Source organism: Ursus arctos, unplaced genomic scaffold, assembly GCF_023065955.2.
Source record: "Ursus arctos isolate Adak ecotype North America unplaced genomic scaffold, UrsArc2.0 scaffold_3, whole genome shotgun sequence".
Classification (NCBI taxonomy): Eukaryota; Metazoa; Chordata; class Mammalia; order Carnivora; family Ursidae; genus Ursus; species Ursus arctos.
In genome coordinates this window covers 31,810,043-31,833,191 of record NW_026622985.1, presented here as the reverse complement: position 1 = coordinate 31,833,191, position 23,149 = coordinate 31,810,043, and the positions used below count along the sequence as shown (strand labels likewise).

General features: G+C 37.7%; 2 protein-coding genes across 5 annotated transcripts in view; both read right to left on the bottom strand.

Moving 5' to 3' along the window:
- The window catches only part of CDK14 (cyclin dependent kinase 14), a 701,485-nt gene that overhangs the window by 639,619 nt on the left and 38,717 nt on the right, over positions 1-23,149 (bottom strand). The window lies entirely within an intron of this gene.
- PTTG1IP2 (PTTG1IP family member 2) lies at positions 2,807-21,581 on the bottom strand. Its single transcript, XM_048213129.2, has 3 exons — positions 21,341-21,581; positions 14,883-14,929; positions 2,807-5,121 (listed from the first exon to the last, which is right to left on the bottom strand). The coding sequence occupies exons 1-3, from the start codon at positions 21,486-21,488 to the stop codon at positions 4,984-4,986; spliced, it is 333 nt and encodes a 110-aa protein (XP_048069086.2). The 5' UTR covers positions 21,489-21,581; the 3' UTR covers positions 2,807-4,983.

Here is a 23,149-nt window from a genome sequence, read left to right as displayed (position 1 = left end):
GTGACAACAACACTGCCTAGGGCATAATAAAACTCAATAAATATTTGCTGAAATAGAGAAGAGTCAAGGAGGCACTAAGTACATTAGCAGTTAAACATTTATATTCTTTAACATTTGGATCTTTAAAAAGTGCTTTACCTTTTAAATCATATCTGCTGAATAGCAAGAATATTAATTTTTTTAAAGATTTTTTATTTATTTATTCGACAGAGATAGAGACAGCCAGCGAGAGAGGGAACACAAGCAGGGGGAGTGGGAGAGGAAGAAGCAGGCTCATAGCGGAGGAGCCTGATGTGGGGCTCGATCCTGTAACGCCGGGAATCACGCCCTGAGCCGAAGGCAGACGCTTAACCACTGTGCCACCCAGGAGCCCCTGAATAGCAAGAATATTAGAGCAAATGTAGTAGTCAATATTTTGATGCTCCATTAGACATTCAAAGGTATTTTAAAATTGAAAGATGGATGTTTCTACAGTGCAACCAGGATTTTTGGATTATGAAGTGCAATGAGTCCTTAAGATGACAAATTCCTCTAATAGTATACAGTGTTCATTGAATTAACAAGATCTAGAAGATCTCTAGCAGAAACTGAAAAGGAAGAGATGGTGGGTGAAGAGCAGAGCTAACCAGAACTGAGTATGATTGTTGGACCATATCTGTTGAGAGGCTTCAGAAACTGCATAGAAAAGAAGCTTCGGTGATATGTATTTGCTCAGGTCCCTACTCTGTTGTGGGCATAATCTGCCACTTTACTCAGCACTACACAAAAAAAAGGGATGACACTTTAAAGATGCCAGAATCCTGGGAAGAAAATATTAAAAAAGAAAAGAATAATGTTTTTGCCACAGCCTCTTACCACACATGTAATATATACCCTATTGGTTTTTCCTTCTGGATATATTTTTGTCCTAGAGGTAAAGAATAAGAAATTGTCTTCCATCTTACCTTTCCTATTATTCTTGTTTGTTAATAAGGAAAAGATATAAAGTCTCAAAGCCAAAAAAATATGAAGACCTAGACAAAGTGGAGGTCTCAGGTAAACAAACAGAATATTTGGCTAATCTTTATCTTTTCATAGGCACATTTTCTTACAGACGAGCCTATTAGTATGCACCTACCTGATTTATGGGTCTTTCTATCTTGTCTATGGGTTTCTCGGAAAAGGTGTACAACATAAGGAAAGAAAATAATGCCATGCTGGCTAAAGGGAAATGGAGAAATATTTCTCAACATGTATGGACTATGGGAACACTTTACATATCTTCTGTGAACTCCTTTTGAAAAAGTTGCTTGAGGATATATTCCAGTAAAAGGGAAAAAAAATTCTAAAAAGAAGAAGATATGGGATCCAAAAAATTCTTTTAGCTCAGTAAAGCCCTGAAAAGAAACTAATTTTTATAAATTAGAACAAAAACTCAGAAGACTTTTAGAAGAATGTCTGTGAGATGAAAATGAGAATATTTTTCCAGATATTAAGATGAATGACCACAGTGATGGGAATAAATATACATGTCTGTCCTTCTTGACAGGAAATAATGAAGGTAATTTAAAACCCTAGAAAATGCAAAAGCTGTATAAGAAAGTCACAATGTAAACATGAAACAAGATGAAATGCAGCATGATTTTGAGGAATGGCAAGTAAGGAAAGAGAATCTATTTGATCAGACACTAGATAATTCTCTTTCAAGTAATACAGCTTATGCCATAGAATTACATTTTCTATTTTCAGTTTGGTCTTTACTGAGCAATATTTATACAATAATGATTTTTAAAATTATTTTTATTATTTTTAAAATTTTAGATTCAAACTATAGAGTAAGCATTTTGAGATATAAAGATAAAGTTGTAAGAACTGAATGTAAACATTTCATACTTGATAAGGTCAAATAAGTAAGAAAGCTTACAGAGTTTAGGAGATAGAAGGAGGAAAGTATAGATAGAAGTACAGGATTCCAAAGTTTCTTATTTAAGTAAAGGGAGAAGAATTGATTGTATAGAGACAGAGAACTAAATCGATTACTCAAAATAATCAAGTCAATCAATTTGAAACAATAACCAATAGAAGAAATATTAGAAATCTTAAGAGCTAAGAATGAAAAATCAGAGTTAAAATTTAAAAATAACAAAATGATGATACCCACTAAGAGCAAAATAACAGAAGAATATGGATAGTGAAAGATCAATTTTCAGCTTTCATGCTGGGGACTCAATAGATAACATCTGAAGTTAATAAATCATGAGGAGTCATAATCATATTGTTCAGATATAGGAAGTAACCAAAAGAAGAACGACATTGGAATCATACTAGAAGGATTACTTCTGGGGAGAAGGTGTCAGAGGTAGAGTAGGGGGTGGGCAAGTTAAAATTTCCTTTTCATTTTATAACCTTCTGTTTGTTACCTTCTAAAAATTTTCCCCCATCATATCAATATGTTATTTTTGTTACATAAAAAAGGTAAAACATAACATCCTGATAACTAGCTTAGCATTCTCTTCAGTGATATTATCCCCAAGTGCATTCTAACTAAGGAGAAAATGAACATACTCCTGCAGGTAATAGTGAAAGACGCAGCAATACCAAATGAGTGCTGTAATTAATATTATGATGAGTAGAAGCATCAGGAATCCAAACATGTCAACTGAAATGCATGAAAAGAAATATATTTTAAGTTAATAGAAGAACAATCATTTCTTATATTTTTATCTTTTCTAATATCATGCAGTTTGATTCTTAAATACAAATTAACAAGTTATGGGGAAATGGTATAACATACATCATCATATACTCCAATAAAAATACCATTCATTAATACAACAATCACCAACATTAGAAAAGAATCTAAGCTGCTAAAAGGATGTAGCATTTAATGTCCTTCATCTCCAGACTGGTAAACTATTAGGCCCCTAGCTTATTTTTTTCCCCCTGTATTTTCTCTCTAAACTCATTTCAGGCAGCATCTTTGTGTGTGTGTGTGTGTGTGTGTGTGTGTGTGTGTGTGTGTGTGTGTTCCTATTTTACACTCTTTAAAAAAGTTTTTATTTAAATTCACAGTTAGTTAAGATACACGGTTATATTAGTTTCAGGTGTACAATATAGTGATCCATCACTTCCATACATCACCCTGTGCTCATCACCAAGCACACTCCTTAATCCCCATCACCTATTGCACCCCTCCCCCCACTCATCTGCCCTCTGGGAACCATCAGTTTGTTCTCTGTGGTATAAAGTCAGGTTCTTGGTTTGTCTCTCTTTTTCTCTTTGTTCATTTGTTTTGTTTTTTATATTCCACATATGAGTGAAATCATATGGTATTTGTCCTTCCCTGACTGGCTTATTTCACTTAGCATTATACTCTCTAGCTCCATCCATGTTGTCGCAAGTGGTTAATATTTCATTTTTTTTAATGGCTGAATAGTACTCCTACACACACACACACACACACACACACACACACACACACCATATCTTCTTGATCCATTCATCAATTGATGGACACTTGGGCTGCTTCCATATCTTGGCTATTGTAAATAATGCTGCCAATACAATAGGGGTGCATGTATCCCTTTGGATTAGTGTTCTTGTATTCTTTCGGTAAATCCCCAGTAGTATGATTGCTGGACTGTAGGCTAGTTCTACTTTTAACTTTTGGAGGAACCTCCATGCTGTTTTCCAGAGTGGCTGCATCAGTTTGCATTCCCACCAACAGTGCACGAGGATTCCTTTTTCTCCACATCCTCATCAACACCTGTTGTTTCTTGTGTTGTTGAGCTTTGCTACTCTGACAGGTGTGGTGTGATATCTCATTGTAGTTTTGATTGTACTTTCCTGACGGTAGGTAATAATGAGCATCTTTTTATGTGTCTATTGGCCTCTGCGTGTCTTTTTTGGAAAGATGTCTGTTCATGTCTTCTGCTCATTTTAAAATTGGATTATTTGGTTTTTTTTGGGTGTGAGTTGTCTCAGTTCTTTCTATATATTGGATACTAGCCTTTATTGGATATGTTATTTGCAAATATCTTCTCCATTTCAGGCAGTATCTTAACAGAAAAGAGCAGATCCCTCAGTCTGCTATTTTTGTAAAGATGCATGCAGATAGCAGGGGAAGGTTTCTTGTTTGAGTTCAGGAGCTCCTTATCAAAGAGACAACAAATGCTTGCTGGGAGAGCAGATTTCTAACATTTGCAGATTCCATTGCCCCACCCCCAGTACATCCTTAAAATGAAACTACAAGGGCAGAACATGAAATAAAAAGCAGGCTTCCCATTCATACTGAATATATGAACCATTACTTGCTTATAAGCTCTTCACTACAATCAATTATGATTTAAATATACCTGATAATACCTGAGAAAACAGGGAATTGAGGGCAAAATTCATGTTTTTTTTTTCACTTAAATTAAGAAATAAACATAGATTCTAGATTGAGTTTTCTCATATAGTTAGGGTTTACTAGGAAAGCTTTTCATTTTGCCTGTTTTGGAAACTCCTTATAAGGTTCTAGTGCATTTCCCTGCTTTGGTAAGTACCATATAACGTACCAAAAACACAATACAGATATAAAGATGATCAAAATTTGTTCAGTCTTAGGGAGTCACTGTTCTGAATAGCAATTGTCAGTATAGAATATATATTGAGGAAATTTAAGTTATAGTATGTTACTGGGCTCAATATGTCCTCACCCCAGGACTAGTGTATAGGAAACTCCTAGAGTTCTTAAAACAACATAAAACACAAACCTCCTTCACTGGGTGATAGTTATCATACATTAGAGTACATTAGAGCTGAAATTTAAAGTATTCAATAACTGGTATGGTTAAGGTACTCACCAATCAGAATGACCGTTGACCTAGCTTGAACCAACACTGGCTGGAAACAACCAGTATCAGCCTGTATCACACCAATGAATAGATTTGCTATATTTTTAATAAAGCAAATATAATAATTTATAATCCTCCAAATATAGTGAAATGCAGTATTTGCAAGTTAACTTAAAAAAGTACGTAAAAATTCAAATAAGAACAACTCACCTCTACAGTTTGACCAATATAGAGAACTGAACTGACACTCGAAATACGGAAAACACATTTTTTTGCAAGCCCTTTCTTCACTGCACCAAAAACACTACATTTGGAAAGAAAAAAAAAAGCAATGTCCTCATAACCTGAGCCGAAGGTAGATGCTTAACCGACTGAGCCACCCAGGCATCCTGAGACCATATCTTTTCTTGGCTCTTGTCCCTTCCTTGCCCTGAGTCCCTTATTCCATAGAATTTTGCTAAACAGCAATCATTCAAGAAATTACATGTACCTGAATCCCTTTCTTCAGGCTTTATGTTTAGAGAACTAAACCTGAGACATTATTTCATAAAGTAGTAATGACAACTTCAGTAGATAAAGTTTTTCTGTCTCTGTCTCTCTCCCTCTTCAATACTTGTTCCCATTCTCCTTGTCTATGGCACTCACTCCTTCCTCTGGGGATTCCTCCTCTGTTACATGTGGGCTTGGTGGGGCTGTCAATCAGCCATGCCTCATGCCCTTCTCTCTTCTGTGCATTGGTGTTCAGATAATCATGTGAAAAATAGGAAAAGTGAATTCTAAGTCCTTTGTTGAAGTAAGCAAAAGGAAGGTACAAAGGTGGAAACTATTGCAGGAGAGAAGACTAGAATCTGGAAGAGTAAAAAAAAAAAAAAAAAAAAGAGGACAGAGAGGTAAAAATGTCACTTAAATAGGGCCTACCATGTGACAGGCACCACTCTAAGCCCTTTTATATATTAACTCATTTCATCCTTATGATAACCCTGTGAATTAAGAAAAATTATATCCACTTTATAGATGAGGACAATAAGGCACAGAACAGTCAAATGACTTACAGAAGATCACACACCTAGGGAACAGAGGAACTTGGTTTCTAACCTAAGCCTGGTTCTGTGTTGGTAACTAATCTTATACGACTGATCCCAGACCCCTCCAAATCACTTCTTGCTGAACATCCTGGGAACAGTAGAGGCAAGGACTCATTCCAAGTAAAGAACCACCCCTTGTCACTGCCTGAGAGCAGGAGGTATATCAAAGGCCAGTTACTCTCTCATGTTAACCAAGACCAGAAGTCAAATGGAGTCACTTAGGTTGAATGGGTCCTATCCTTTTGGACTGTTGCTTAAAGACTAGAACTGCAAAGTCAAAGCCTACATTCAGATTATAGCCCAGAGACTTTTAAACTTGGTTAAGAGTTCTCAGAGTTTCTAGGAATCAAATCCATGTCATCTAGCAGGTTTTTATGGGAGATGAATTGCCAGAAAAACCCTGAACCTGTCAGACAGGACCTTGTGGTTACTCAGTGCTAAGCTGATTCCCATGCCCCAGGAACTAAGTCCACATCAGGTGAGCTCCTACAGCAGTGCAGTCCCCAAAGGAGACATTCTTCCCTGTGCCTGTCTCTGATAGAGGCTCAGAGAACAATAGAACAGGGAGTCCTTCACAGGTTGAGTGCAAGGCAGCCAGACTGGTGACCAACAACTCACTGCTTGGCCAGGGAAATTAACAGAACATCTGCACATCATGCACACCGCTCTGAGATTCCAGACAGAGCTGGAGGGCATAACTAAGAGTGACTTTGGGTAAGGACAATTTCAGTTCAGAGTTATTTGCATTATTTGCCAGGAGCATTTTTTAAAATGTAGAGATGGGGAAAATAGGATGTTCACATCCTGAGAAGCTGAAGGGTGAAATACAGTAGACTAATGTAGTTTTTTTTTTGTTTTGTTTTGTGTTTTGTTTTTATTCCTTTGCTCAGCTTGTGTCACCAGCCTTCTCTTTCTGGTAACCACACCTTCTCTCCTTCGTAACTGTCTTCCTTCAGTTCTATGTGGTTCTGCAGCTGTCGATCAGCTTTGTTCCACCATTTCTATCCTACTGGAATCATCCAACCCAGTCAGTGGTACTCAGGGTAGCCCAGCCCTCTGGTCCAATAACTAGTACTGGACGGGACAGAAGACCCAAATAAAGCCAATTAGAATTTTCTTTGAAGTTGTATACAGACATTGGAAGGTATCTGTTTGGGAGACAGGCTCTTTCGAGCTATATGGAAAATGTCCACATTTGCCATGGGAGAAAAGGAAGTCAATACACAGAGGGAGGCAGAGCTGAAAGAGGAAAAGAGAGGAAATGGGAATAACATCCTTGGAGACTTAGCTGTGCATGATGCCAAGGCCATCCCTGGACTTCCCGCTTTCATGAGTCAATAAAAACCAGTTTGAGTTGGGCTTCTGTAACGTACCACAGGAAGATTTGTCTAACACCTTAACTAAGTCTAAAAAGTCTTCAAAGAGCAGAACATCACATTATCCAGAGGAACAGCATAATATATTCATCATCCTTAAATTGGTAATGCATAATTTAAGACAAATTATGTGGATTTTTTTCTTGTAGCTAAGGAAAATGACCCACATAAATATGAAGCCATGCCAACCTGACTCTCAAGAGAGTGACAACTGAGAAGTCAGCTAAAAGACTTTAAAATGATGGTTAATATTGCGCCATGGGAAAGCTAGAGTATTTGTTTTAGGGTAGAACTCTGTCCTAATAAGCATATATGGACATAAAAATTGACATTTTTATAAGCAAGTATCATTAAAATGAAAACAAATGCAGAGAGGGGAAGATACATAATAATGTTTAGTGGTCTGTTCACATTGTATAAACCAAACAATACTATACTTATAAAAAAATATTAAATAACTGTTATGCAAAGGGAGATTTTAAAGTAGTGGAGATTGGGAAGATCAAAAGAGCATTTACTCATTATTTATGGACAAATACTAAGTAAAGCAGAGGTTGCACAGTTACATAAAGCACTGTTTTTGCTTTCTAGAGAGTGACAATTTAATGAGCAGGTGCAATATGTACACTTTACAAAAAACAAAATCTCTAAATGAAAGAATATTCTAGTTTCAGAAGGAGTGGAGCAGATATAAAATGTAATAGGAGTTCAGAAGAGAAAGTATTCATGTGTAGTCACAATGACTAGATGAGGTTTCTTCCAGGGAAGAAGCAGAAGTTGGTCTGAGCTTTACAGAGAAGGAAAAATCTGCAAGAAAAATCTTAGGCATGGCAGCTGTCACAGGGTGAATGAGCAGGCATCCACGGGGACAAGAGTGACAATCTGTCATGGTGGAAGTTTGTGGAATTATTTGGAAAGATAAACTTCTCTCAGATTGTGATGGGTTTTGAATGCCAGACTAAGGAGTTTGTGTTTTATCTTAACAGGGATTCAATGGAATTATTTTGAGTTAAAAGTTGACATGATGAAAATAGTAATCAATGATAATGAATAAGTCATCAGAAGGGACTACGAGGTAGGAAATCTAGGATTGTTCCAGTCAAAGAAAAGAATAGAGGATTGAGGGGTGCCTGGGTGGCACAGCGGTTAAGCGTCTGCCTTCAGCTCAGGGCGTGATCCTGGTGTTGCGGGATTGAGCCCCACATCAGGCTCCTCCACTATGAGCCTGCTTCTTCCTCTCCCCCTCCCCCTGCTTGTGTTCCCTCTCTCGCTGGCTGTCTCTATCTCTGTCGAATAAATAAATCAAATCTTTAAAAAAAAAAAAAGAATAGAGGATTGATAGGGCTTTATGAACTGTAGCTAGAGAAAAAGTAAGAGAAAGGAGCCAAAGACTTATGGGTCTGGGAGAATGTCACCAGAAATAAAGAAAGAAGTAAATAAAATGAAGTTCTTTGGGGAAGGTAAGTGATAAATTTAATTTCAGGAAATTTGAGCTTGAGATGATGAAAAATTCCAGGAAGAAATGTCAATCAAGCATTTTTGAATGTGACTCCAAAGCCCAAGAAATCATTAGGTCTAAGAATATGAATTTGGGATTTCTTTATATGCAGGTACCAGCAGAGGCCATAAGATAGCACAAGGGTAAGAACATGATATTTAAAAATGCTTAGGGGTATGAGGACAGACCAGAAAGAGGAGTTGGTAAAAGAAATAGAGAGGTAAGAAACAAAAGAAGGGTTGCTTTTTCTTTATTCATTTCGTCTGAACTCAGAAAGGAAGAAACCAATGCAAAGAAATAGACGGAATTTGTCATAGAGGGAACAAGGAAATGAGAAAGGTTCTGAGTTTGTGAATGTGCATGTGTTTCCAAGTATAATGCATGCATAGACTTAAAGACTAAGAAATTAGTCTTGGAACTAAGAATTCACTTCTTAAGGGAGGAAAAAGCTTAAGAGAAAAGACACTGAATTAGCTTGGAAAATGAGAGAACTTGAACCTGATAGATGGCCTTAAATTTCTTTAAAAAAAAAAATCAACCTCTAAGAAGTAGGAAGATCGGTAAGAGAAGAAAGGGAAGAATGAAGGGGGGGGTAAACAGAAGGGGGAATGAACCATGAGAGACTATGGACTCTGGGAAACAAACTGAGGGCTTCAGAGGGGAGGGGGATGGGGGGATGGGATAGGCTGGTGATGGGTATTAAGGAGGGCACATATTACATGGTGCACTGGGTGTTATACGCCAGTAATGAATCATGGAACTTAATATAAAAAACTAGGGATGTACTGTATGGTGACTACCATAATATAATAAAAAATTATTATAAAAAAAAAATCAACCTCTAGATGGATGGTCATGCCAAGTCCAGGTAAGGGGAATAGTTGCCTTGGAGAATAATCCATGAAACTGGTTTTCTACATTTTATTTTTCAGCTGAGAAACTCACAGGTGATATACATGTGTTCAATGGCATATCCAGATTTGGATCCATGACCTTATCTACCTCCCCTACCCCAGGCCCTAATACACACACACACACACACACACACACACACACACACACACATACCACACAATTTTTCAGAAAAAATAATATCAAGGTGGGCATCTTTGTGAGATGTGAGGAATGAGATTTATAAGTGCATTTTACAAGCATGTGAGTAATGGTCATTTCTTATGAATTGCACAGTAGATGAGGTAGTCTGTGGGAGATTCCAAAAACCTTTTGGGTTTGCCATAACTTTATTCCTTTCTCTCCCAAGCAATAACCCACATCAAGATGCAATAAATGAGAAAGATGTGATTAAGGGGAAAACCTAGAATCTACTCAATTGCAAAACTCAGTCTTCTAATTGGCATTAGCAAATAAAAAAAAATTACTTATGACATGATTTGTCATTGTGATACCATGACTGAAAACTACCACTCCAAAGATTCAACTGACACATAATGATTCTCAAAAACAATGAAAGACCAGGTGAGAGTTAGCACTAAGTTTCTTAGCATGGATTTTGAAATTTTATTTCTTATGAAGAGAGGATACCAATAAAAAATAATGTTTTTCATATGCTGTGTTTATGAGCTACATGTTGGGGGTTAGTACTGTAAATGAGTTGCTTTTTTATGTACTTGTTTTTGGTAAGAATGTTTTCTAACTAAAAAGGCTAGTCATATACTACTAAGTCACAAGGAAATGTTTCTGATAGAATCTGAGGGAGATTCCCTTATAGTTAAGAAAAATAAGCATATAATATATCATTCAAACTGGAATATTTTGGGGAATGAAAAGGAGTCGGTATAATATTTTCACCAAGTCAATGGTGGTGAATACCACCATAAAATAGGACAGTCCTAGGCATACCAGGCCAAGTCTCCCAGTCCTTTATAGTGCAAGAAGAACTCAAATGTTCTTGGTTGCTTCATGAACTGACATTTATAAATTCTGGCATCCCCTCTGGAAGTATGGTAGGTGGTAGACATTGTCACTGAAAGTCTGGGAGGGGAGGGGATCTTTTTCCACAGATGACACCCTAATTCTGTGTTGACTGTATGGAATTATCCCTTAGTTCACTTCTATAAGGTACTGGAGATATATTAAAAATGACACTCAAATAATCATACGCCCAGAATTGCCATAATGGCTATGTCTGTAAATATTTTAGGATAAAATTCTCTACCTTATATTATAGAGTATATTAAATATAATTTAATGGCTCTTAATATCATCTAATGGCTCAAGTGTTAATTCAAGTCAATAGTTATCAAGAACTGTCATGTGCTGGGAAATGTGTGAGGTTGTTAGAGATGCAAAGATGAATAAAACATGCACTCTGTCCTCAGGGAATTGAGAATGGGAGGAGGGTAAATATGCAAACAATCTGTATAATATGAGTTACAATCCAAAAATGTACATGTTCAAGATGCAAAACAGAAATACAAAGGAATTGAAGGAAGTATTCTTCATCCTTTAAGAGGAAGGGAAGAACGCATGAGGAGGTGGAAGAATGACAGAAATTTTATCAGTATGGGGAGTAAAGTGTGCCCCTGGAGCCTCTATTTTTGTCTACGAAATTAGAGAAAAACCCATCTGTTGAGACTGACTGAATGTGAGATAACACTGGAACGTTAAGGATGGCAACAAAGTTTTGGAATTGCTGCTGTGGGAAATTTGAGGAAATGTTGCTAACCAAAGGCAAGAAATGGGTAGTTTTGGGGCTCAGGTGAGAAGAGAAACTATGGATTTGTAGTTGCACTAATGCAGACTTTGATGCAATAGGCTCCAGCAGCAATAGGCTAATAATGAGTAGCAAATGAAAAGACAGACCAAAGGACCAATCAGGTCCAGGGAATGTAGATCCAGCATAGCTAAAGATAAGAAGGAAGGACATTAAAGTAGTGTTGATTTTTGCAACCTCCAGTGAAACAAAATAATATGTATAGGCAAGGATCATCAAGGCTGCTGACATCACAAAATATTCAACAAACTTATTTGCTTTCTAATGAAAGTCCTCAGCATGAGATATTCCTGATAAAAACTTAAACTGAAGCTGATCAAGCCTCCATATCTAATCACCAGTTTATAAGAACAAAAAATAGGGGAAAGAGGAACATGATAGAGCACATTATGGAGCACACGATAGGGCCAAATCCAGACTGGGGGAAATGCAATAGAACAAACAACTCAGTTTCTATAACAAATAAGTTACAATAAAGAAAAAAGAGGGAGAAGGAGCATATAGATAAAAAGAGATTTAAGGGATATATCAGCCAATTGCAATGTATGGACTTTGTTCAAAGGAACTTCAAAAAATTATGAAACAAGAGAAATGTGATTATTTCCTGGATGCTTGATGATATTAAGAAATTGTTAATCTTTAGCCCCGAATCTCCAAGGAACTGTTGAAAAGGAAAAACAAAGCTGGGGGCATCACAATGCCGGATTTTGAGCTGTACTACAAAGCTGTGATCACAAAGACAGCATGGTACTGCCACAAAAACAGACACATAGACCAATGGAACAAAATAAAGAACCCAGAAATGGACCCTCGGCTCTTTGGGCAACTAATCTTTGATAAAGCAGGAAAAAACATCCAGTGGAAAAAAGACAGTCTCTTCAATAAATGGTGCTGGGAAAATTGGACAGCTATATGCAAAAGAATGAAACTTGACCACTCTCTTACACCATACACAAAGATAAACTCCAAATGGATGAAACACCTCGATGTGAGAAAGGAATCCATCAAAATTCTAGAGGAGAACATAGGCAGCAACCTCTACGACATCGGCCAAAGCAACCTTTTTCATGACACATCTCCAAAGGCAAGAGAAACAAAAGATAAAATGAACTTGTGGGACTTCATCAAGATAAAAAGCTTCTGCACAGCCAAGGAAACAGTCAAAAAAACTAAGAGGCAGCCCACGGAATGGGAGAATATATTTGCAAATGACACTACAGATAAAGGACTGGTATCCAAGATCGACAAAGAACTTCTCAAACTCAATACACGAGAAACAAACAAATCAAAAAATGGGCAGAATATATGAACAGACGCTTTTCCAATGAAGACATACAAATGGCTAACAGACACATGAAAAAATGTTCAAAATCATTAGCCATCAAGGAAATTCAAATCAAAACCACACTGAGATATCACCTTACGCCAGTTAGAATGGCAAAAATAGACAAGGCAAGAAACAACAATTGTTGGAGAGGATGTGGAGAAAGGGGATCCCTCCTACATTGTTGGTGGGAATGCAAGTTGGTACAGCCACTCTGGAAAACAGTGTGGAGGTCCCTTAAAAAGTTAAAAATTGAGCTACCCTATGATCCAGCCATTGCACTACTGGGTGTTTACCCCAAAGATACAGACGTAGTGAAGAGGAGGGCTATATGTACCCCAATGTTCATAGCAGCATTGTCCACAATAGCTAAATCGTGAAAGGAGCCGAGATGCCCTTCAACAGATGACTGGATTAAGAAGTTGTGGTCCATATATACAATGGAATATTACTCAGCTATCAGAAAAAACGAATTCTCAACATTTGCTGCAACATGGACAGCACTGGAGGAGATAATGCTAAGTGAAATAAGTCAAGCAGAGAAAGACAATTATCATGTGATTTCTCTCATCTATGGAATATAAGAACTAGGATGATCAGTAGGGGAAGAAAGGGATAAAGAAAGGGGGGTAATCAGAAGGGGGAATGAAACATGAGAGACTATGGACTATGAGAAACAAACTGAGGGCCTCAGAGGGGAGGGGGGTGGGGGAATGGGATAGACCGGTGATGGGTAGTAAGGAGGGCACGTATTGCATGGTGCACTGGGTGTTATACGCAACTAATGAATCATCGAACTTTACATCGGAAACCGGGGATGTACTGTATGGTGACTAACATAATATAATAAAAAATCATTAAAAAAAAGAAATTGTTAATCTTTAGATATAATAATGGACTTGTAATATTTTAAAGCAGAGTATCTATTTTACACACACACACACACACACACACACACACACACCCGGAATGAGAGCAAGAGGGACAGGGAGAGAGAGCGAGAGAAAGAGGGTGATAAACATTTGCAAGTAAAATGATACAGTATCCAAATCCTTATTTGTTTCAAAACAATCCATTTTGGCAGGCAGAGGGCATATGTGAAGATGGACCAAGATGGATTTTGCAGGTATACAGTTCCATTATACCATTTTCTCTGCTTTCATATGTTTGAAAATTTCCATTGTAAGAAATAAAGAAATACGGAAGAATATTTCATTCAGGTGAATAGCCATGAGAATTCACAAGAAGGATACTTGAAGGAGTCCATAGTAGAGGGCCAATAAGCTGAAAGAAAAATGAGAGATCAAAGGACTAGAGGGCAGTCTTAATGATGCCAAAAAGTAAGTACAGTGTAAGGGGAATGAGAATTTAGGAGCCACTGCAGATTGTGCAGGGTTCAGAGTGTGGCCATAGAAGTGACTTCTTAATGCAGAGTTGAGAAAGTCAGGAGCCTGAGGGACCAAGTGTGTCTGGACCTTCGCTGAGTTTGAAAAGCAAGTAGGTGATGGCATGAATTGGATGGAGAAGTCCATGAGCCAGGAGCCCATGTCCCCATTAGGTGAAGCAGTGGCCTTGATGAAAATAAGAAGGCACACAGAATTGGGCATCCAGAGCACTATGACAGATACCAGTTACTAGAGTATACTCTTTTCTAATTAGTGATTCCATGTCTCTCTGTCTTTGGTGTTAATTGTCGGTTCACCAATACTAGTTACAGTCTAATGGTTTTGTTAGGGTTGCTCTCTGTAACAACATTTCCCTCATTTCTCATGGCATTTCTGCTTTCTTCCAAATCTGAAGTGAAGAAAAATGATGTCAGCTACCTAATCATCAGAGAAAGGAACTTAGCTACATTTCTAACTGCCTCTCATAGGGCTTATCTTTTCCTTGTCTTACAAAAAATTCTTCCCGAAGTGTAATTCTTTTCAAGCAAATTTTTGTTTTTGTTTTTGAGGCATAATTTTCTAGAAGGAAGTACATTTACAACTGTAAATTATGTGACTTTATAACATTCCCAAGATAATTTTCCCATATACAAGTTAACTTACTTTCTTATCTTCTGTGCATAATTGACAATTTTTCTTTACAGCGCATGCTATAAAAAATTAAGTGCAAAAACGTAAATGCAAAGACCATTTGTTGCTTAATTTTATATAAAAGTGCATTTCATTTAGTCATTCCTGTTTAATGGCATACTCATCCATATTCCAGTGTTTTATTTCATTATTTTCATATATCTAGACAATTTCCCCTTTGGTACTATTTAAATCCTAACTCTCTTATTTTCTACTATTGCTGGAAAAAATACGAAATGGCATCATCCAACTTTGATTAGCCAAGTTAAGTTCTAAAAAATTACTTCCAAAAAACAAATTGGCAATATCATTGTATATTTACAACATCATACATTAAAAACCTCTTTTAGTAATTCCTTTGTTATTCAATATGGTTTTGCCAAAATATTCCTGGCTAATTAGTCCTTAATGGCAGAGGGAGAGGGACAACCAGGCTCCTCACTGAGTAGGGAGCCTGACGTAGGACTCGATCCTGAGACTCCAGGATTATGACCTGAGCCAAAGGCAGATGCTTAACCTACTGAGCCACCCAGGCTCCCCAGTCCTTTAAATACTAAAAAAGTTAATTCTCCATCTTGTTGTGCCACAAGCTTTAAAAACTTCTCCCAGATGAAGATTTCCATTCTTCTTGTTTCATAAAAAAATAAACACTATAATTTATATTTGAAAGTTCTAGAATAAAAACTCTAAGTCTGGAAAAAAACCATTTTGATGGCTCTTTTTCTTACTTCAACATCTCTGTAAAGTAAGTAGAGTCTGGAATTAATCCCCTAGCTTTCATGTGATGCAATAACAATAAAGTCACTCTATTATTTTGGGGACAGAGTTCATAAGCTCTGTGGGAAAGGTCAGACCTTTCTATTTAATTTCAAAGTGTTTGAATGGATACAATCAAACTGGGAAAAGAGTTACAAGAGTTTTTCAAATTAACCCCTATTGAATATTACTTCTCCCTACCCAAAAGTATCCTTTTGGAGCCTCCAAAGGGAAGTTGAGTAAAAGGCAAGGTAAATGGGAAAGATTCTACTGCTTCAGCTATGTTGGGGACAGTTGGCTTCAGGCTTACTACAGGAAGAAGGAGCCGGGAAACACAAGGCACATGACTTAGCCATCATTCTCCAAATTGTACTTGCTTCCCACAGGTTTTTTTCCACAGCTGAAGTTTTTACATTGGAATAATGTTAGATTTACAGAAAATTTTCTTAGATTACAGAGGAAATTCCTATATACCTCTCACCTGTTTTCCCCATGGCTAACATATTGCATTATCATGGTACATACATCAAAACTAAGGAACTGACACCAATACATTACTTTTAACTAAACTCCAGATTTTGCTAGGATTTCATTGGTTTTTATACTAATGTACTTTTTCTGTACCAAGATCCAGGATCCCACATTACATTTGGTCATCATGTCTCCTTTAGCCTGTGACAGTGTCTCAGTCTTTCCTAGTTTTTCATGACCTTGACAGTTTTGAAGAGTATTGGCCAAATGTTTTGTAGGATATCCCTCAATTTGGATTTGTCTGTTTATCTCATGATTAGACTGAAGATATGGGTTTGGGGGAAGAACACTGCGGAGGTGAAGTTGCCTCATCACATCATACTAGCATGTACATGATATCAACATGGTTTTCATTTACCTTTTTTATATTATATACATTAGAGAAAGTTGAAGATGTAGAGCTGCTGCTAGCACTAGTCGAAGACAGGGCATCTTTGTGTAAACTAGAAAAAGGTGAATCTCTGAAGGAACCAACTAGAAAAATGCAAACCCTTTCTGAGCACCCACAGCCAGGAATCAATCCAGCTTCATGGGGAATATAAACAGGCATTCACTCTCAGATTATGTGGAATCCTTCTTAAGCAATTTATAAACATAAATATTTATTTGAAAACAATTATAACCAATCTTCACAATTGTGAAAGGTGGTTATTATCACTTTATTGATGAAGAAACTGACCTCAGAAAAGTCAAATAACACATTGAAGTTCACTTGCTAATAATGACAGACTGGGGATTTGAGCTGTTTTGACCACCAGCACCTCTCCCTTCTCCTGGAAAATATAACCCATCCTTCCTTGGCAGGACTGCTCCTTCCTCAGCATTAGACACATGGTACAATTGGTAACTGCCCTCTCCTACACAAACTCCCTGGTCCCAGCCAGGCATGTAAGGCTGCACAACTGAACCAAACGGGGCTAATCCCAGACCACACTCACTGGTCCAGGAAGAGGGAATATGACCAAGTCAGGCCAATGAGAGTCTTCCTCTGATGATTTACAAATTAAAACGTGAGGGTTAAGTGGTGGTAGGGAGCTACTTTCTCTTTGTTTGGAAAGTTGAGAAGATGGAGCTGCCAGTGGCCATAGAAGAAGTCCTGAGGTGGAAGCTAAAAGGAGTGAGTGAAGTTGACAAGCAGAGAAAAGGAGAGAAAACAGAGGAGAAAAATGGAGATGATGGTGATTCACTCATTTCTGAGGTCCCATGCATTTCTCTTGTTTCACCTAAGTAAGACAAATCACATTTCTCTTATATGTAAAATCTTGGTTTCTTACACTGCATCTAAAAACATTCCAGTTTAAAGTCCACAGCTTTCTTTCTCTCCACGAAGTCCTGGTATTTTCCTTCTTTTCATTCCTGATACTTATCTTTATTCCAAAATTAAAACAGGATTATTGTCTTTCTGTAGTTACAGAAGTGATACATGTTCAATATAAGAAATACGTACACATTAAAAATAAACACTGAAATTCCACCATCTGGAAAAACTCTGATTCTTCATCTTAAGCAAATTATTTCCATGATCTCAACTTAGATTTTGGCATCATTCTGGATGGCTCCAACCATGAAATCTTAAACTCCAATATTCTATTCTGACTGGACTTTTCTTTCACTTGCATTTTGACCTCACCCAGAACTTCACTTTCCTTGACCTTTCTACTGTTTTCCAAATCTGTTTGCCCCTCATGGCCTCATTTCCCTCTCTTTCAGCCTGACTCTCAAGTCAGTGAATGGTCTGATGTCTATCTGAGAGGTTCAGATGAAACATTTGTCTAACTAACCAACAATCTTTCCTATAGTCTTTCCTGCCCTTAGCGGAGAACCAGTGAGGACCAACTAACCTACATGATCATATTTTACATGAAGCAATAGGTTCTTTCTTTCTTTCACTCTATTCCTGAAGAAAGAGGTACTAGCTATTTACACAGCCAGGTACCAGGTTCTTCCCTTATCCTACAGGCCTGGTTTTTGTATATCTATCTTCTATCTAGTCACTTCCTTCCTCTTAATTACATTTTTTTTTCACAACTTCTGCAGCATCATTCTCTTCTAGTTCTTCTGGAAAATCTCTGGCTATTCTTTTTGAGTTTCCTTGACTGGTTCCACTTCCTCTACCAATGTCTAAATGTTATTCCATAAAGTTCTGTCTTTGATCCTCTTCTCTTCTCCCATGAGGAACACAATTTGAAACACCTAGAGATGCCAGGCATCAAAATATGTTATACTAGATATCAAAGCAAGAACATTCTTTTTGATTGGCATTGCAATGAATTAATAAATTAATAATTAAAAAAATAGAACAATTTAATCAGACAAGCTGATTCTAATGTTTACCTGGAATGGGAATTGTTTTAAGAACAGCTAAGAGGGAAAAAAAAAATGGGGGGCAGATCACAAGGCTTTATATATTATAATTCTCTATACTGTAGTCTTTTATTTTATACACTTGATCTGTTCATTTCTGATATACGCATATAAAGTGATCCCATGTGGATTTAACTTGTCAAATGCTCTTTCTATTTCTATCAACTTTTGCTGCATCTATTTCAAAACTATGCTGTTTGATGAACAAAGCTTCATATGTCATCTTCATGTACTGTGCTATAATATCAGCATGGACTATCACTTCTACTTAAAGATTTTCTTTTACTTAAATTCTGTTTTATCCAATATTAAGATTGCTATACTTGCTTTCCTTTTCAGTGGCATTTTTGAAAGGTATATTTTATTCCATCAATTTATTCTTTGTTCCCTTATTTCCTCGAGTGGTTTTGAAGCCACACCTCCTGTTTCTACTTATATATAAGCTATTATTTAAAAATTTTTGAGAGATAAATTTTATATGCCTTTTTTTTTTTCAGTAGGCTCCATATGGGGCTTGAACTCATATTCCTGAGATCAAGACCTAATCTGAGATCAAGAGTCAGATGCTTAAATACTGAGCCACCCGGGCACCCCTTATATGCCTCTTTATAATCTTTGCCTAATCAGGGTCTACATTCTCTATCTATATATGGATCCTAATATGCTTTTGCTTTCTTCCTTTTCCTCTCCATACCACTTCCCAGGTAAATATCATCAGGAATTCTAATTACTATTAAATATTTATGAACCATTATTAAATTATTATTATATTTAAATTGTTGTTGACTTAAAATCATTTAAAATTAACTCTAAAATTTATTGGTCTCTTTGTTTACTACTCTTTCTTGAATGCTACAGTTTCCTTTGGTTCATTTTCATTTTTCTAAATAATACCTTGGAGTATAAATTTCAGAGAGGGTCTGATATCAATTACTCTAACTATATATAATACAGGAAACTTAGTATTAGGAATTGGGTGTACAGGTGATGGAAGAAACTGAAAAGTCTATGAGGGGAAAGACAGTGAAACCCCACTTCCTCCCAGATATCAGCACCTCCTAGGCTAGAAGAAGAGGAAGGAGGCAGCTATCAGAGCCCAGTGTAATATGCATACTTTAGAGTATAAATGACAAATATTCTTGGTGTGTTCAACTATGCCGCTTTGTTGTTTGGTTGCTCCTGGTGAAAGAACATCTCTACATTTTAGTATGGTTTTTTACTCATTCATTAGATATTGGGGGAAAAGATTCCTAACCCAAAGTTCCAAGTGTAACTTCATAGGAAATTGCTTACTGAGCTCTCAGATGTAAGTGAATATCAGGTTTAAAAGTTCTGGGATCAAAGCAACCCCCTTTGTGGTAGGTCTCACTTGTTGTGGTATCATTCACAGAGTCCTGTGGGAAAGGCCTATTAATCTGAGTGCTAGGAAGGATGGAGGCAGGGATCACAGTAGGGGTCAGAATAATTTTCTCAGATTTGGAGCTGAAGGAATGATGTCTAAGAAACCATGTCCCTGTTAGATGGGAAGGTTGAATGCAAGCACAAAGGGGAAATGTCTCAGGCTAGGAAGCAAACTTGGGGGGTAGGGGGAGGCCCAGGACAGGCTGAACCAGACTTTTCCTCACAAAGGGAAACAGTTTTCACAGAAACATTGATCAGGGTTGGTCAGCCCTAGAATTGAGCTAACTAGAATCAGAAACTTCAGTCTTTGGAGACCAGACTATGGTACCTATAATTCTTGATTTGTTTTTGTCTTTTCCCTTTTAGTTCTTCATCAGCATTTTAATTAAGTCTTCAGAAAAATTCCGGTATGACTCCAATTTGCTAGGGAACAAAAGAAAGGATTTGTTTCTATGCTTGGACTATGTTTTTAGGCACTGTTTGTGTGGAGACCATGGTGGGGATAGTACTAGAATACTGTTCCCTCTTCAAGTATGTATGGGGATAACCAAGGAATCAAGAGAGAAAAATCTATGGGAAAAATGAAACCAAAGTAAACAAGCTAGGCCTTTTGATTCAGCCTCTCCCTCTTCCCCATCGTCTCAAAGGGGAGTCTCATTTCAGGACAAAGCTGAGAGCTTTCGGTTTGGTTTTAGTAAGGAAGACCAATTTCCTTACAGATATTAACATTCTTTTAGACGCTAGAAGCCAGACAGCAGTAATTCTTACAGTCTTCATACAAATAGTAATCTTGGCTTTACAGGGCATTTTCCAAGTAATTCAAATCCTGTCCTTATTCTATCTATACAATTTCAATTTAGGATACTAAAAACCTTATTCCCAGGTTCATAAATTCAACTCAGCATAAATTTTAACGTTCCAAAATTTCTTCAGCTGTGGAGGAAAACTAAGGGAAGTCTCCAGACCAAAGCAATTCTTTCTTAAGACACAACGTAAGCAATTTATTAATTAAAACCTTAAAACATTAGCCATGACTATTGACCAGAGTATGATTAGCTAATTTACAGCTTATTCACAGCAAAAATTTTATATGGTATACAGGTCATGCAAAAAGTGAAGGGGGAGTGGGGCACACACTTTCCCAAATTTTTAAACTGTTTGAAACCACTATTCACATTTCTGACAAAGCAAATTAATTCGAGTCCAATTAAATTCGATTTCACCAAAAACATCAAGAGCCCTTAAAAATATCTTCCCTCCAACACTAAACAGTAACTTTAGAGATGAAAATTTCAGCCTGCCAGAGGGGCACAACCGAAAGGAAATATGGCAACAGTGGCGTGTGTAGGGCATCAGCCTCTGGGCTTGGAATGGCTCACCATCATCCAAAGACTTTGATCTCTGCTTGCCCCTCTGTCTGGAGATGTGGGAAAAATGATTCTCAGAGAAACTGATAAGCAGCTGAATGAGAAAGAGGGAGAGGAAAACTGGCAAGAGGATTTGGCCCCATGCCCGCAGCCAGCACATTGCTCCTCCAGCTTGGGTTCCGCCGGCTCCAGGCCAGTTGGACCGCGGTGGGAACCAGGTACCAGGTTGGACAGGCGGACCCCTGACGGTACTGTGACCAGGCCAAATCACAGCACCTTCCGAGGCAGCCCCTTCTGAGCCCTGGACCCCAGCATAATTCGCAGAACCTTAGAACTTGTAGTGTTCCAGCCAGAACGTGGAATGCTGGTAATACAATCCTGGCCTGCCCCGGGATCGGGCTTCCTAGAGCCCTGACCACTAGGTAAAGTTCTCCCACTGGACTTGTCAGATCCCTGCTACCCCATTGTTTTTGGAACAAGGCCTGCATTCTAATGCCCACCACTCAGAAGCATGGAAAGCCATTGTACCCTTCTGTGCTGTTTTCCTCAGATATAAACAAAGCTACCATCCACCCCACCCCATGGGAGTTGCTGTGCCGCACATAGCAGTGAAACAGACAGCTCTGTAAATCCTTGATCTTCTCCTTGACTGGTCCGTGGGCCTTTGGCACGCTTTGATGTAGTTTCCCAAAGTATGCTATATTTTAAGATGAATATCTTTTACTTTCATAGTTGCAGATTTATTTATCTATTTACTTGTTTATTTTTTAAAAGATTTATTTTTTTGCCATGGGCCTGTGGCATGCTTTAATGTAGTTTCCCAAAGTATGGTGTATTTTAAGCGGTATGCAGATGGATATCTTTTACTTTCATAGTTGTGAATTTATTTATTCAAAGATTTATTTATTTTAGACAGAGTGCAAGGGGGCGGGGCAGAGGGAGAGGGAGAGAGAAACTTAAGCAGACTCTGAGCTGAGGTGTGGAGCCAGACATGGGTCTTCATCTTGACCCTGAGATCACTACCTGAGCAGAGGCCTGAGCCCAAACCAATAGTGGGCGACTTAACCCAATGCACTCCTCAGGCACCCCTGTGAATTTATTTTTAATGTGTATTGGAAAGCTGTAACCAGTGGGTATAGTGATATAATGGCAACAACATAAATTTTTAAAATAAATCTATGTTAAAATGTCAAGTTTCAGAAATATAAATAGTAGCACAAAATTTAAAGGATACAACAAAACTGCCAAGGTGGTTCCAGAATGACTGAAATTTGAGGAATGTTCTCCCCATGAGGGAGTGGGGAGAAAGTATGGGGCATGAAAACTTGTGCTTCACTGGGCCCTACTTGCTTTGTTTTTCAAAAAATGAGTGATGGAGTTGTCCCAAGGCCCGGCATATTGATCTAAATTGCACCCTGAGGACTATGACCTAGTACTGATTATAAAGATGGAGATGGGCAAGCCATGAGCAGAGTTTCAGGCTTTTTCCTTGGCTATCTGCAATGCAGAGGACAGACCAACCGAGGGTTATTAGCTATAATATGAAAAATACTCTTATAAACTGACAAGAAAAGGACAAAAAAGAAGAAAAACAATGGGAAAATGGGCAAAAGATATAAAGACACTACGCATAGAAAGGCATATCCAAGTAGCCAATGAATGTGTGAAAAAATATTTCAAAATATGCTGGTACTAGGAAATTGTAAACTGAAGGAATAATGAGCTAGCACTTTGTATCCATCAGGCTGGCAGAAATATTAAAACAAAGTTAATACATATTGCTGGTGAAGATATGGAGAAAAGTACATTTTTTCTTTTTGA